General features: G+C 31.9%; 1 protein-coding gene across 1 annotated transcript; it reads right to left on the reverse strand.

Moving 5' to 3' along the window:
• Nucleotides 1-8,433: 8,433 nt before the first annotated feature.
• LOC129223864 (PRA1 family protein 3-like) lies at nucleotides 8,434-17,249 on the reverse strand. Its single transcript, XM_054858228.1, has 4 exons — nucleotides 16,968-17,249; nucleotides 15,290-15,435; nucleotides 12,624-12,695; nucleotides 8,434-8,696 (listed from the first exon to the last, which is right to left on the reverse strand). The coding sequence occupies exons 1-4, from the start codon at nucleotides 17,147-17,149 to the stop codon at nucleotides 8,557-8,559; spliced, it is 540 nt and encodes a 179-aa protein (XP_054714203.1). The 5' UTR covers nucleotides 17,150-17,249; the 3' UTR covers nucleotides 8,434-8,556.
• Between the last annotated feature and the right edge of the window lie 531 nt (nucleotides 17,250-17,780).

Raw genomic sequence — 17,780 nt, forward strand, 5'->3', positions numbered from 1 at the left:
TAGAGTATATTTTAATGTGTAGCACTGTTTTTTCAGTTCAATGTATTTTTTTAACCTCCCTTCTCATAAGTTGGAAGTTTGGGGAAGGGGATTGAGCACCCCCTTTCAATTGAAATAGGAAACTAAAATTCTTCCAATATATTGCTATCCACAAGTGTAAAAGTTATTGAGGGGTGTCCTGGAAAATACACTCCTGTTTTGTAAAAAATGCAACACCATGAAAGACTTACGCGAGTGAGCTGAAAATTGCAGGAAATGTAAAGTAGAATATGATATGCAAATGATTAGAATTGCAGACCGGTAGCGCATGCGTATGCTGAGCAGCGCCCTCTGAACGGCGGATTGAACCGAATATAAATAGACGGCTGTAGCCAGGCGTGTATGATTATGGGTGGTTGTATGCTAGAGTAACGTTAACTGAATCTTTACTATGCCTCTTTGACGAAAGAAAGTGAAATTAGAGCAATTTTCAGAGTTTGAAGGAGGCAGAATCGTCGGCCTGCGTGAAGCTGGATTGTCTTATCGGGCCGTAGCCGTTCGTGTGCAGCACAATCATGCGTGTTTAGAAGCAGCGGACGGATGAGGGTCGGACAGCTCGGAAATCCGGGATTGGAGCCCGAAATGTGACGTCAGCTCGCGATGACAGACACCTGGTGCATATGGTGCTGACGGACCGCACAGCTTCTTTCTAGAAAATTGGCAGCACAGTGGTCAACAGCTACAGGTGTTTCATTGTGTGTTTCATCAATTCAGAGACATCTGCTGGAGCCTGGGCTGCGCACAAAGATACAGGATTCCTCTCACGGAAAACCATTGCCGCCTGCGGCTACAATGGGCCAATGTGCATAGGAGCTGGCGTGCTGATTGGCAGCAGGTCGTCTTTTCCCGCTTTTGTGGCACTATGATGGCCGAATTCCTGTCAGGTGTTATGCCTGTGAACGGCACATTGCGGAGTGCATTATCGAAAGCCACAGAGGACGAACATCCGCAGTTATGGTCTAGGGTGCCAAGCATATCATGGACGATCATAATTGCTGCGAATTGTGGGCAATTTGAACAGTACCCGATACATAAATGAAGTTTTACAGCCCCAAGCTATTCTTTTTCTGAAAGGATTGCCAGTGGCTGTATGTCAGCAGGATAATACCCATCTACATGTCGCCAGGACTGTCAAATCCTACCTTGATTCGCAGTAGGTACAGCTTCTTCCTTTTGGCCTGCATATTCCCCGGATATGTCACCGATTGAACATGTGTGGGATTTCGTTGGGCGGCGTCTCACTCGTGATCCTCATCCTGTTGCTTCGACAGACGAACGTTGGTTGCGCATACAAACAATATGGAATACTCTTGTGCAGGCAGATATTCAAACTTTGTTTCACTTCAAGCCGAGTCGTGTAGTTGCTCATTTTGCAGCGCGCGGTGGCCACACAAAATACTAATTTCTATCTCATTTTATTGTTTATTTAATTTAAAAATGTAATCATTTATTTGTACCATTACCACTTAACTGTTTATTAAATTTCATTTAACTATGATGCTTCCTTCATGGTGTTGCAATTTTCACAAACAGGAGTGTAAATTTGCTCATCAACCCTTGAATACATCTTTCTTGAAAAAAAAAAAAGGTATGACGTAAATTTACACTGAAAAACAAAAATGTCCCTTTCTTTCCTTTTCGACAGAAAAAAAAATGATTTTAGTTCTCAGGATGGTTTTATTGTAAAACATGAATAAAAAAAAACGCTAAGTGCTGCCATCTATGAATCAATTTGCACAATAAACAGTTTGTAATCGTAACATTAGAATTAATTTTTTAGCATTTTTTTTTTTAATGATTGTACTGAATTTTTTGTTCAGCAGAACAGTACCTTTAAACATCCAAATAGCTATTTTCCTTATTTTAAAATTAAAAAGTTTTTAATTGGAACCAGTAATGAGAAAATACTACAGTAAATGTTGACATTTTATCCAAATACATATACAGTGAAACCTGTGTAAGTTGACCACTCGCGGTGCAGTGCTTTGGTGGTCAACTTAGACAGGTGGTCAACTTATAAAGGGCGGCAATAATTTTTTTTTTTTTGTCATTTCTTGCACCACGTATTCATTTTTTGAGGAATTCACCCTTACTCTTTCTGTTCAACTCACTTTCATTGTTTTAGATTATTGAAAGTGAAACAATAATTAAAAATACTGCTCAAATAATTTTTTAAATTTTTAATTGTTTTTAACTATATTAGACACTTTAGTTTTAGAAATTCTATATATGCCAGCTAATATTCTCTGGCTTTTTCCATTTTCAGTTAATTTTAATATTTCATACTTTTTATTAATCTCAAGTTCAGCTAACTTTCTTTTTGAAGCCTTTTTATGTAAAACTTATAGCACAAAGAGCAACAAGCTCGACTCTCCCAGTTTATAAAGGCAAAATCAAAATGTCCTATCTCTTATTCCTTTGCACCAGAAACATTTAACTTTACTCATTAGCAAGCCCAGATCTGCGTACCCACAGTGCAAGAGGTCCGCGTTCTTAAAGGGGCTAACGGCTCTAGAAATTGAAGAAAAAATAGAAAAAAAAAAAAAAAAACTAGCACTAGCACTAAGACATATTCACTTTACTAAAAGACTTTACTTTACTATCTCAAATAGAACAACAAATGAAAAACAAGTTTGGACAATAAAGAGCAGCATTAAGCTTTATTCTGCTGTTTAGTTAGTAAAATGCTGTTCTGTCATCAAAGCCTTAACAACATTCTTGGAAAGCTATGAAAATAATAATAATGATAAATAAATAAATAATAAAATAAAATAATTTGCTGAAGAAAGTTAAAAAAAAAAAAAAAAAATACAAGTGGTCAACTTACAAAGGGTGTTTTACAATACTCCAAAACAAATTTGGCGAACATTAGTGGTCAAGATAGACAGGTGGTCAAGATAGAGAGGTGGTCAAGTTACAGAGGTTTTCCTTCATTATATGAGATAGGACTAATTCCGTTCCTGACAAAAACGGTCAACATAGACAGGTGGTCAACTTACAAGGGTGGTCAACTTTACAGGTTTTACTGTATTTTAAGCATGAAAATATTTCAAACTTTTTTGCATCATTTATTTTAATAAATAAGTACTCATCAAATACCCAAATGTGAATTACATGAATGAACTTCATCAAAAGAAAACTTCAAAAAAGAATATTTATTTCAACAAACAAAAACTTTCTACAGAAAGCACCCTTAAAAATGAATGTTACACAAGAGTTCAGAAGAATTTTGCATTTAACAAAACATAACTCATAGAATTCAAAAAAAAAAAAAAAAAAAAAAATCGGTGTAACAACAATAAAATTTACATGTACAAAATAAAATGTAAAAATGAAAGACAAATATTCAAATGATAATTAAATTTACTAGCCACGACATAAAGATATTATGTCCCGCTGTTATACAATTGAACGTTACATGCGGCCTGGAGACAATATTGGAATTCCATATTATTTATCACAATCAACTTTATTAAAAGAATCATTGCAGGGATTCAACTTTAACAGAAATAAATAGAATTTACTATATTATGTAGCAAAATTTACTATAACAGAATTTAATATATTATGTAGCAAAATTTGTGCTTTACAATTTTTTTACATTTTACAAAAATGAGTAAATTTACTAATTACTGTTAAAACATGATTTTAATTAAAGACAGATTTGTTTGCTCACTTTTTTTTATTTCTTGACAAGAATTTATATCATTCATAGTGATAAAAATTTTGATTGGATTTTTAAGCATACCACACTATTTTTTAGCCATTTATTTTGTGCACTGTTATAAATCCGTATCGAGGTTCCTATGCCGACATCTTCCAAATTGTATTTATTCATTAATGCTAAGACTGCTAATACGTTTAAAGTTTTTTTTAAATAAAAATAACTAATAAATGTATAACAAAAATAATAATAGCTTTACAATACATTAATGCATATTTTGACATAGGTGTAGTGTCAAAGACATGAACAAAAAGTGTTAAATATCTTTGCAATATATATATTTTTTAAATTTATCTCAAACAAAGATTTTCTGAAAAATGTATTAAATTTTCCAAAACAGATTCTGCTTCAAACAATTTTAGCTGCTGTTTTTCCCCCCTACATTAACAATATGCAAATATTACACATATTTCTTCTTTCACTAACAAAATCTGGCTTTCAGTTTTATTTCACAGCCAAAAGAAAGAAAAGATATCTAAATGCTGTTATGAGTTATAAAACAACAATACATGGATATGATTGACTATCTGACAGAAAATCCTCTCATTTTTTCCCTTTTAATTAAAGTTTCTTTAAAGCTGAAATCAATTCATTTTTGAAACAGATTAAAATATCTTAAGCATCTAAGCATCTGTGCAACTTTTATCTTTCTTTATTGAATTTATTTAACATACATTAAAATGCCCTCATTTAAAAAATATCCACATAATATCTCATTTTTAAGGCAACAACATACAAGTAATTATTTTTAAATTTTTGAAAGATTCTTTTTGTTGAATTAAAAATTTTTCAACTTCAAGACTATCTTCTGTTTTGCATGCAATTCATACTATTGAATCACAATAAACTCATAACGTTTCATCATCGAACTCATGATATATTTTGAAAACAGAAATGTTAACAAACAAACACACATACAAGCTAAACTAAAAGAAAAAATAACAAACCTTACAGCATCAACACTAAGCTGAAAATTTACGAAATTAAGCTGGTATAAATCAATATTCTTACAGAACCTATCATGATTAAATTCCATGTTAAAACTAATAAGTGAAAACCCTTCATCATAGTAAAAAAAAAGAAGAAAGGAGAACTGTTTCCCCTGAAATTAAAAGAAGGGGAAGGAATGAGGAAACTATCCTTTTAAATTAAAAAATAATTAAAAACTCACTTTTAAAAAAATTCCATTGATTTCATACCATTAGAGAGAAAAAAAAAGAAAAAAAGACAACTTAAACATTTGACTTTTAAAATCCAGCTTCAGAAAACAGATCGAGTTATATGGATCTACAGATTTTAAGGTTACAAAAACATCAAATGCAATTATTAGAAACATTTATATAAAGTTAACTAGCTGCAACAGCGATTGTTTTTAACAATACCCTCTTTCAAAATTAATAAAGTGTAAATGGGTATAAAAAAAGTACAAAACGTAGGAAAGAAATAATAAAAATAGTAACTTTTACTAGCACACAACAGAACATGCACAAGAGATCATAGTTTTCAGCTATTCAAATCTCATGCTCATCTTAAAATTGGGAAAAAAATGCTTCAATACGCTGCAGGCACATAGAATACACCAACAGAAGCATCTGTTACTTGTAATGGGAAGAATGTTTCTAGAAAGGTATTAATCTTCATTTGGGAATTGATAAATCGACAAGTTGCTTGTTAGATAAATAAATACCTTTGTATTGGAAAGTAAAGAAAGAACTGCAGATTATTGAGGACACGTGTTTTGATGTTACAAGGCACACCTTTTTCAATGCAAAAGAAATAAGCTTATGTATGAAAAGACATCCAGCAAAAGCCATTCAAGTCAAAGTCCAACAAAGCTTTTGTCGGATGTCTTTTCATCCATAAGCTTATTTCTTTTGCATTGAAAAAGGCGTTCCTTGTAACTCCGAAGCACGTGTCTGCAGTAATCTGCAATTTGTGCTTTTTGCTGTTGTTATTTCTTTCTTTAGTTACTTGTTGTCATTTTATACCTGTCTCATTCTTTTATTTCTGTAACAAAAAATTTGAATTCAAGAAACATGATTATTTTACTGAAAGGACCTGATTTACAAAGATTTGAGACACTTGAATTGCAATGTAAAATAATAAAAATTTTAAATACTGGCAAAGCATAAATGTTATGATCCCATTAGTTTGATACCATGCATCAATCATCACAAACGGAAAGACCTATTTTTAGTTCTAGTGTTTAGTTCTCATACTAACAATACTAATTAATACAAAAGAAAAAAAAAGAAAGGAGGTGCTTGTATCTAAAAGAGTACTGAAATGAAATTTTAACTTAAGAATGAATGCACAAAAAATTCCACTGAGATTAGACGGATTTTCTCTTCAAAATCATACAAGGTTTTTCCAAATCAGTAAAAAAAAAATTACACAAAGAAATAGAAAAATTAATTAAATTTACTGCATTATATTAATGGGACCTCAAGCAAAAATCTATGTGTATATGTTATAGGGGAAATACCATATTTTAAATAAATTGCACATTTCCATGATTTACAAACATTGTTAATAAAAATGTTTTGCTAATTTGTCATTACAAAAACTTTGTGTTTTACATAGTTGTGTTCAAGGTGTTTGATATGCTAAAGTTATTACTAAATATTTTGTTCTCACTACATGAATGGATCTCTACTTTTAACAACAACAAAAAAAAAAAAAAAAAAAAAAAAAAAGAAAAAAAGAAAAAAAAAGAAAGAAACAAAGTTTTTTTAAAAAGATTTTGTTTTAGAAATTTGAAGCAATATTTTCTGCACTGCAACAACAAAAAGTTTTAATGTCATGAAAAATAAGACTTTCCCTAATGCATTTTTTATAAATACATGAACAATAGGAATGAAAGAAAGTACAAACATAAGATAAGATTCAAAGTCTAGGAATGAGATCAAACCAATCAAGTCAACACTTATACTAACAAGGTTTTAATTATTTACAAATTCTCACGACACTTTTGAAACTAATCAGTAATCACTTGTTTTACATGCTTCTATTTATGAAATTTTTACCCTGCTTTAAATTCATTAAAATTGTAATGGAATTTATGTTTAAAAAATATTTAATATTTCATTTATTCCACTCACTTTATGCAAGGATTTCTTTTTTTCAAAATTCAATTTTGAATATAGAAGAACAAATGCAAACATTCCATGGTAAAGTATCCTGATTTTCCCAGTAGTGGTTTTCTTTTATTTCAGAAAATCAGTGCTTCTAGGAATAAACAAGTAGCAAATAGGTTGCTTCTCATCACGGGTAGAGTTTTGAAATAATGTGTTTGTTTTATCTTGAAGTTCTCAAGGAATGAGGAATTTCAAAATGTTATTAATGAAGTGAGTGATTGGGTTAGTTCAGGCCACAAAATTTACTACCGTATAAAGAATATGAAGCTGCTATATATGGCAACCTTTGTGAAAAAACAAATCATAAGCAAACTAAGGTTAAGCACAAATTACAAAAAATATTACATACTCTTTTTTCGGGGGAGGGGGGGGGGGGAGGTCACGGGTTACGAAGAACTTCATCAATGTATAAAGTTTACCCAGATTAATCAAACCTCAAAGTTAAAGCTCAATGCATTCACTGTAGTAATCCCAAACAAGAGTATGCAATATTTTAACATTTTGTGACCAACATGTTGATATACATATTAATTGAAAAATGTATGTTTGAAAATATATTATAGTACTTCCTTCATAAAGTACACTGCTCATAAACCAATCGTAAAAATCGTATAGCAAAGTGTATTTAAAAGCACTCTACAATATTAATTGGAAATTCACCAGAAGCGTCATTCTATTACAAATTACTTTCTTAGTCGTATGAGTTTGTAAAAAAAAAACATCGGTAGCAAACTACTCAATATACTTTGTGAAGTCAAACAAAAGTACCATAACATTCACAATTAATATAAAAATTTTTTATTTTTTATTGTTATTTATTTGAAAATTTGTTTGAAACAATATACACACTCAGCACATCAACATACAGATATGAAGAAGAATAATGTCTTAATAGGTAAGTAATAATATTTTTACATTAACATATCAGATGTCACATTTTACTTGATATATATACAATTGAAAGTTTTGTTTGATTTCAATACACTTAGGGTTCGAAAATACCATAATATTTTCGAGAATATCGAAAATATCCAATATTTTAATATATACCAGATATTTTGATATATATTCAATATTTTCAATCAACACAAATTAAAAAGTCTTTAAAATAGCAACAGCATCCTCAAATTACTCTTTATTTTCTTATATTATTGTTACGATATGTAGAATTAAAAAGTTAATGTTTCTTCCATTATTTATATCTAATAAAATATGCATAGTCATAAGACATTTTCTTTTTTTCTGACCAATGTTTAATATTTAATCAGGCATTTTTAATGTCCGAATTAAAATTGCTACATTATAATTTTATGAATAGAAAATAAAAAAGGAATATTATATTACTTTGTTATAGTAATGATTGATGTATTAGGACGTTAATTGATGTAAAAATATAGTGTACATGACTTTCTGGTTATTTTTAATAATAAATGAACAATATTACTATAATTAATAATTATTTTATGTTGAAAATACCTTAGTTGAGAAAGTAACTATCGAAAAACATCATATTTTCAAAATAAATATCGGATATATATCGACTGATGTATATTGGCGAACCCTGTATACACTTTGCACTTGAATAGAAAATACTTTCCAAGAGCTTGAAGAAATAAATTTTGCGAAGTTTACCATAAACATTTATTTCTAATCAAGTTATGAAATTGGTGAATGCTCTTGTCCAAGAGCTTCCAGAAACAGCCCCATTGGAGTCTTTTTGAATCCAATATTTTCGATCTTGTTAGTCACTTTATTTCGAAGGTTACGAAGTCTCATTGAGGCATGAATAAAGATTACTATAAAAAAGAAAAACATCGAAAATAAATATTCATTTTTTCAAAACGAAATTATTACTATTATTTATTTACTAGAAAATCGCCCGTCAAGATATGATGGGTGAAAATTGCTTCTACATCAGAATGAAGCAGTTGCCTGTCTTTTTATAGTTGACAATTTTAAGCCCTCTTTGTAAACATTAGAGAAAAGGTTTGAATTCCAGGCCTCTCTGCCAGAAGTTTTTCGGAATTGAAAATCCGAAAACGAAATCTTAGACGAGTTTTTATGATGTGGCGGGAGAGAAGATTGGGTGTATTATTCTCAAGGAATTTTTTGGAAATTTAAGTCCCTAAAACAGAATAGTAAATTATCTTTGATGACAAGGAGAAATGTTGGAGAACCTTCACTCCGAATTTCTTTCGAAATTTACATCCTAAAAACGAAGTTTTATATGATCTTTAATTATACAGTAGCCCTTCGTTATTTGTGCCTTGATATATTGCTCATTCGGATACATTGCTCATTTCTTCTGTCCCCCAAAATATTATAACCTAAAAAAAAACCCTTGCTTTAAGCTTGAAACCATTCATGAAAACACAGTATTACTCAGAAAAGGTCTTTATCTTCTTTACTTTGTCAATGAACAAAACGAAGATGCTCCTATTCTTCTGAATTCTCTGGAAAAGCAGCAGCAACTCCTACCATTCAAATGTACACACATGCAGTATACTTCAGTTTAAGACCTAGTTTGGAAACTACTTGACGTTTTCTTTTGTATTGATTCTAAGACCTTTACAATGAGTGAGAGACAGCAGGCAGGTGTCATACTGGTCCAAGTAGAAGAGAACATACGCCCTCTCTGACTACCTGTCAGAACAACAGATTTGTGCTTGGTTGCACAAATCAGAATTTGCATCAAAGAAAGAAAGAATGCTCTGGACGGGCGAAAGAGTTTTCTCTAAACAATCTGGTTACTTTTACTTTTCACATCCTTTCTACTGCAAATCGAAGGGATTAGAAAGTATACTGGGAATAAAGAGGTTATTTGAATGCTCACTCTTATCACGCTGTAGCTAATGATCATCTTTATTCTCCATTTCATATTGACGCTGAAAATTTACTTAAATTTAAATCTTGTATAAGTTTTAATATGAGTGATAGTAAATTTGTGAACTATATTGAAGCCATTTGAAAATCATGTCAAAAAGAGTGCATGCTAATTTACTTGTATGTGTTGGATGGATAACTATTTTTAATGACCTCGGTTATATTGTGCTTTTTCTTTGTCTCCCGAAAAGCGCGATATAAAGAGGGGTTACTGTATGAAGAAGACAGTAGGCACTAATCTTAATTTTTTTTTTTTTAATCCAAAATTCAATTTCTTGGCTATTTTTGATGAACTTAGGAGATGGGATGGGGTTCGGGACTGTTTCCGGGAGTAGTCCCAAAATTAAGTCCTAAAAATGCAATTACAAAACATCTTTCAGGATAAGGGCTGGGTTTTAGAGAATCTCTCACAGGAATTATTCAAAATTGAAGTTCTAAAAACGGAATGTTAAACAATTTTACATGATGTTAGAGGGAGTTGGATTCGGCACTCTTTCGTGATTTGTAGGGATGGAAGTCCCTAAACCAAAAGGAATGATTTTCTTAGAAGATGTTGTGGGATCAGGTACTCTGGTATAAGGAGGGGGGGAGGGTGCAGCACTCCTAAAGCCTTTCTCCTGGATTTGCCACTGGGCTCAAGTATTGATACTACTTTAAATTGTCATTTTCCCCTATGTATTTTAATTTTTAAACTATGCAGTGATATATTTTTAAATGTAGAGATAATGTCACAACCCTGTAAGAAATGCTTGCGGGTCGCAACCCAAAGTTTGGGAACCCCTACCTTAAAGTCACCCAACTGTGTTCCGGGCCCAGGTAAAAGGACGAAAGCGCATGACGAAAGGAGCTCGTGCTGTTTGTCATGGTGGTCCCGCTACTATTGGTTTTAATTCCCAATAGAAACGTCTCTGCAAGATAGCCCTCTGAGTAACTGGTCCACAAGCCACTTGATGCTGTGAACATGCAGATATTGAATGAGATGCTGCAATGTTGATTGAGAGATCTTTTTGTTTACCCAACACCAAAAAGAAGTTCAGTAGAGACGTACTGAGTACTCGCTAACTACTCGGTACTCGGCCAATTTGCTGAGTACTTGGTTCTCGGCCAAATTTTGATCAGATAACAGCCAATACTGAGTAGTTGTAAAAAATGGAATATTGTTAAGGCAGATTTTAGAACTAATAAAAGAGTGCAACCATATAATATATTGCAATCATTTACAATTCAAATTTACAAGTCAAATTTAAATTTTGTGAAAATGAAGTTTGTTATGCTTCAATGGAGTAAATCTTTTCAATGTTCACAGAGTTAATAATTATTAAAAATGAAGCAGCGTAAAAAATATGAAATTTTTATATTATTATGTTTGGCAGACTAGAACCAGGGGTGTGAACAGGCCTTATTTATTACATTGTCTTAACAATATTCCCGTCATCTGCGACGGGCCCCAAAATTTCTGTGCACACCCCTAATTAGAACTAAAATAGATTGATATAATTTGTTTTAATTCCAACTTGATTAATCATACTTCTTTCTTTTTTTTCTTTTTTTTTTTTTTTTTGTGTTTATTTTTAATTTTGAAAATTACTTTTTTATAAAATTTTTGACACAAACAAAATCTTTTATATAATGCATAATCAAATTTCAGCTGGAATTATGTTTTAAAAACTATTATATGGACATGGAGGTCTATACTAATATTCCAATAAGTTCGAAATTCATCAGGTGTGTGTCAGGCCAAAGTGCTGCTCTGTATGTCTCTAAAGTTCAGTTACAGCACATACTCTGAAAATTTTTCTTTTTGGGGAGGCACCCAGGTCTCCTCGGGCCGGTTCCCAGGGATTTTGCCCCTGCTGCCTCCCCCCCCCCTCTCGGCTGCCCTGAACTTGGGAAGATCTGTGTTGGATCATAACTCGGTCTGATCTGCCAGTTGTAGCTTGAGCGGTCCAGACAGGTATGTTAACAGTCATTCTGTTTAAATGTTTTATTGTTAGCATTGCTGATTAATCAGTTATGTAAGCTGAACAAATAAAATGTTAATTTACAGAGTTCATAGTAGGACCAAGCACTATTTATAATAACTATTGTAACACTTTTGTATGTTGATAAGATTAACAAACTGCTTGGAGATAACGTCAGCAAGATGGATGATGAAGATTCCTAGCTTAATGATAATAGAGATTATCATTAAGCTAGGAATTTTACTAGCCTAGAGGTAACTAATGAATTAATTTGATTCTACTCCCCATGGGTGATCAGAAAAATTTCAATCTAGATCTTAATGATTCAACCTGGGGTGTCCATATTTTTTAAAATGCGGGGGGGGGGGGGCACAACACACACTGTCATGGAAATTTTTGGGGGTCATTTTACGGGACTTCATTTTGGGGGGCCTGCTTTGAAGCATTTGACAGGGGAGTGACAATGCCTTTAGGGGGGATGGGAAACCCCCGAGTTCAACTCAAAAATTGAAGCACAGTATTAAATAAAAGAAACAAACAAACATGAGATTCAAAATGTACAGAATATTTGAGGCAGTGAGAAGCAAAGGGATGTAAGAGGACATTTGCAAGTTTTGAGTAAGACACGTTTAAAGATAGTGTCCTCCTAGGTAGGCTTTCATTGAATTTTCTTTCTAAATCATGCTCTACAGCAGCACCTACCAGGACTTCTAGTACTATCTCTAGCTCCAAGACAAAGGAGAGGTTCACCTACTATTTGTACTGGTTATCTCCAAATTTTTAATTTTGCCGCTTACATCCCTTTGCTTCTAACTGCCTCATTTCATCTTTATGAATTTACAATTGAATATGCTCTCATGGAAAAAGAAAATAACTTACAAGCAACAGGTAAAAGTATTCCAAACAGAAAAACCAGAACAGAACCAAGCATGTAGACTACAAAATAACCACCTGTAACATTAAATACATTTTTAAGTGTAAAATAAATTATAGAGTAAAATTGTATGAGCAATATAAATGAAGTTGGCCAACAGCAGGTAAAAATTGAAATCACATGAGTATTAACCTCAAAGTTGACCACAATTCAAGTTATAGCTTGTATGTACAGCTAGTACTCAATGTGAGGTAAACACACATTATTTAATTTTATCAACAATAAGAAAATTAGTTCACAGAATTTGAATAAAATTTTGAAATAATATTTTTAAAAGAAATATGAAAATGGAGGGGAAAAACATTAACAAATTTGGCAAAGTCAAAGCTGCTTACTCCTCCCAGAAAAATGCAGAACTTTTTCTTTCTTTCAAATTTTAATAAAGTAAGAATACAGAGGTGTAGCTAGACCCGACTTTCGGGGGGGGGGGGGGGGAGGGGGGGGGGTTACTAATACTTTTTTTAGCTGGCATCCCTGAAAGCTAATGGATACTTCCATTTCCACCTGCAAACTGGATGTTTGACTTTCAATCTCATCGGTGGTCAGACTATAAAGACTATTTTTACTAACTTGGTTTGCACTAAAAGTATGAAATAAAATAAAAAAAGACTTCTTGAATTATAACCTGCAAAAAACGAAATTGCTTTTCATATCATTATATTTATATGTTGCTTTTTATGTATTTACATTTATGCTAATTCTAAAGCAGTTAATAAAATTTGAATAAAAAAAGTTAGGTAAGAAATATAGGCGGTAGAAAGTTATTCGCTCAAATGCATACCATCTGTTCTCCTCTCAAGTCTTTATTTTTAATTTTATTAGCTGCTTTAGAATTTACATAAATATCTATTTTGGAGAGCAACAGCAATTTTCGAGTATTATAAACACAAATCTTTTTTATTTTCTACTTTTTAATGCGAACCAAGCTAATAGATAAAATCTAGATTCATTTCGATTTTAAACATTTTATTCATGTAATGTTATGCAGTTTTTCTTTTGAACTAAAATAAAATTATCTTCAGAGGGGTCCGATGGGACTAATGCTGCTTTGCAGACTACTTCGTTTTCTTCAGATGACATTAACTTTCTCTTTTTAGAGCAATCCTTTTCATCATTTTAATTTTTTTCTTCGGGTTTAAAAAAGCTTGTTATTGGTTTTGCTCACTTCATTACGCAACAACTTTCACTTAGAATGTACTATTTTAAACAGACTGTACGTTTCCAAAAGAATACGCAGTAAATACTGGCTGAAAAATCAATGTGATTGCAATGGATACTCTGGTTAGCAAAGGTCGTTTTGACTATGGCCTATGACACACACGAGACCAGACCAAAAAAACCTCTATCGTATCAAATTCTGGTTATGCTATCATTTTCGGATTCAAAGCCCAATGATCTTTAAGCAGCAAACAAAAACAGTTTCTTCAACTCAGAAACAGAGGAATTGTCTTCAAGAGCTGAGGAGGCAGTGGGAAAAAAAGGGAGAAATGCATTCCACGAATAGGCTTTCCAGGAAGATTAACCAAAGGACAGTCGTTTCGCGCACTTTCTTGGAAGAAGAGTAAAGGGGTGAAATTCACAGGTTTGACATGTAAAATGAACATTTCAAAATCATGGTTAAAGGTCATTCCATTTAAAAGCCATTTCGCTCTGTTATCTGGATTAGTACTGTTCTTTGGTTTCTCTCTTTCTTAAAATTGTGATTCCTTAGAAAACCGAAATGATTGGAGTGAAAAGAAAGTATAAGTTTTTTTCAAGTGATGAGAAAAGGAAAATCGTAGAATATTGGCCAAGTTAGATTTGCAGCAATTGCTAACCTCAAGAGGATAAATAATGAATCCAAAAAAAAAAAAAAAAAAAAAAATCAGGGACCAAAAAGCAATAAAAGACTTTTTCTTGAAAAAGATATGCTTAAAGTTTTTTTTACTGTCAAAATGATTCCTTAAACAAGAGCCCATATTGTCTTTAGTACCAATTTCAAATTTTCACCATATTTGAAATTTCTATAAAAAGTTTCTTAAAGCCCCCGTATCTCAAAACCTCTTTATCTCGATTTTTTTTCTTTAATGTGAAATTTGAAGTATACAGATTCGACTGTATGCAATATTCCCACTGCGCGGCTCATAAAATTAAACATATTTAAAAAATTTCAGAATCTCTGACAAAAAAAGGCTGCATATAGGTGGATTTAACAAATCAATCTTATTTCTAAAGAGAAGCGTCTAAATTTAACTCAATTATCAAAAAATTGTCGCAGCAGAGGGAGGCAGGCGTCTTTGTGCTTGAGGGTCACACATGGAGCAGATTTTCAATGGCATTGGGGGGGAGGGGGAACAAAGTGAATTTTTGACTTTTGTTACTCTTTGTGCTTAATCTCTTGTAAGCCATCTATAATAAATAACTATGCAGAGTTTTAATTAATATATATATATATATATATATATATATATATATATATATATATATATACATATATTTTTTTTTTTTTTTGATGATGAAAAATAAAAGATAATAATGAATTTGCTTTAAAATTTACTGAAACATACAGTTTACACTTCATTTTGAAGTAAGAAAATATGTATTACATATTCAAACACATTTTTTTACATACCAGAAAAAATGACCAGAATACTGATGAAAGGATGATCCCGTTTGAACTTAGCAGCAGGTCGTTTGGCATTTGTCACATAACAAAACAATCCAAAAGCAATTAGTACTGCCAAAATCCCACTCAACATTTTAGCTGGATGTATGATGCTGAAAAAAAAAAAAAAAAAACACCACTAGTAATAATAATGAAAAACAGCATAAGTAACAAAAAGATCAACATTTAAATTTTAAACCATGTTAAAAGTTATATATAGAAATAATTGGTTACAATAAAGATGATTAAAGTGAAAAATCAACATAAATAAAGCAAATTCTGAAGAACATACAGCATATAGCTATTTTGGGCCACAATGGAGCCTCTTCATCAGTGCAAGAAGCTCACCAACACAACCAAAATTCATAATGGTGATAAAATTTGAACTTTCCACTTCTGAGATATAAATATTCACAACTTATTTCAGTTAGAAAAAAAACTTTGAATGAGGAATAAAAATTTAACAATATTTAGATATACTTTTTAGTTTATAGGCCATTTTTAGAGTCTTTCTTGGTTTTAATCTTGTAGTAAAAACCCCTCTAGCTAATCAGGTATTAGTTTTACAAGTCAATAATACAAATGATGAAGAAATTATGGATCTTGAATAATTAATCAGTTAACTATTTTTAGACCTTTTTGGTCATTTGTAATCAAATTTATCTTTTTCTGGGACGTGAAGTAAACCATCTGGGACACTTCGATTTTGTTTAAAAACCGGGATTTTAACAAGCATAAATTTTTCTAACTGCTTCAATATTTCTCCTATGTTTTGAATTCATTAGTTTTAATCTTCTTATTTATTTATTTTTACTAGTAAGTTATTTCTATTAAGGAAGATTTGCTGTTGCTCATTTTTGTGATGAGTTTCTATTTTCCCTTAAATTTTTTCCAAACTGTAACAAAAATATTTTCAACTTTTAAATTTGATTATAAGCTCCAAAAAATTTTTTTTTTTCAAAAAATTTTGGTTTCTTGGACCGTGGACCCCTTAGTGCTGTGCGCCCGCCCCTTTCCCACACTGTGGAGTATGGGTATATTTAGATCCGGGCCTGAATAGGACATTTTACACCTAAACACGCATGAAGAACTCCAGTTTATCTATTGTTTCAACTTCTGCATGCTTTCTTAGTGGAAGTACAAAGTATGGCATGTTTATCATTTATCGAGTGAAAAAGAATCTATGCAAGAATCAAGCGTAAAAAGTTAGTAACAATTTTTTTACATTGCAATACTTGTCATATATTTATTTCGTAAAATAAACGAAAATGAATGTTTTATTAAGAGATACACTGTTTTCAAAGGTGCCCACATAAGGGGGGGGGGGTAGGGGCCCCCCTTAGAAATTAGAGCTTCCTTGCTTTTAGTACTTTTTTCTTTCCATAAATGTAAAAACTTTTCTTCTCCAGCCATTAATGAATAAGTTATTAAAAATGTCAAACTTTAATGACTCTAATATGTCCTGAAAATCGGCTTCCACGGGGAAAATATCCTGCTAAACCATGGTTAAAAATTTGAGCCCCGCCCCCTCTTACAATTTTGTATATAGGCACCCATACATGGCTTTCTACTACTTTGTTAAAAGTGTTACGACATTTTTTGACTCAAAATATGTTGACATTTTTTGGTTAAAGAGTAAACTCACCCAATAATAGTAAATACAGCAACTGCAGAAAAGAAATAATTTGTCTGATAATATAAAAGATTTTGGCACACTCTGTTAGACCACTTCTCAAGATCCTTGAAGTTGGGAATCTGAAATCGAGCAGATTCCAATAAGAAATCGTTAAGATTTCTAATTGGAGCAATTTCTATTTCGTTATTCATGTTGTTTTATCCAAGAAATTTAACAATTAAATAGAATGCTTTTCCGGGGCGTAGTATAAGTATTAACCAAGGTATTAACACTCATCAAAAGTCAAAAAATGTAAACACAGCCGTCTGCTTATTCCGCAGTTGGAGTTAAGTGAAGTTATTTCGAGTAGTGGCGTCAGCTGGGCATCTATTTTTTTTTTTTTTTGGTTGCGTTCGACAAACCTTACCGGTGTACCGGTTTTATTAATTCAGTTGATTGAAGCATGTGATCATTAGCTGTCACGTGATCGGTTAACCGGTGACTACCGGTTTAGCTTCTCGAACGCAAGCTTTTTTTTCAGATCCTTCTGGTAGATCTTTCAAAAAACTGACACACTTAAAATTAAGAGAGAATTAATATTTTGTGAAACCATTTTTTAATTTACAATGTCATTGTACACTTTCTTTACTTTTAAATTTTTTTTGAAACCCTGGTTCTTTCATTTCTTACAAATTTTTATGATACCCTCCACACATTTGATGTAAATTCATTCCTCCTCAAGAAAAGTAATGTTCTAACTCTTAAAAAAGAATCCATTTGCATTAATAAAAAGACTTTTAAGGTTTTTCCCCCTTGCTGTTGTGTGTTCATTTCAGTCCTTCT

The sequence above is a fragment of the Uloborus diversus genome, chromosome 6 (assembly GCF_026930045.1).
Source record: "Uloborus diversus isolate 005 chromosome 6, Udiv.v.3.1, whole genome shotgun sequence".
Lineage (NCBI taxonomy): Eukaryota > Metazoa > Arthropoda > Arachnida > Araneae > Uloboridae > Uloborus > Uloborus diversus.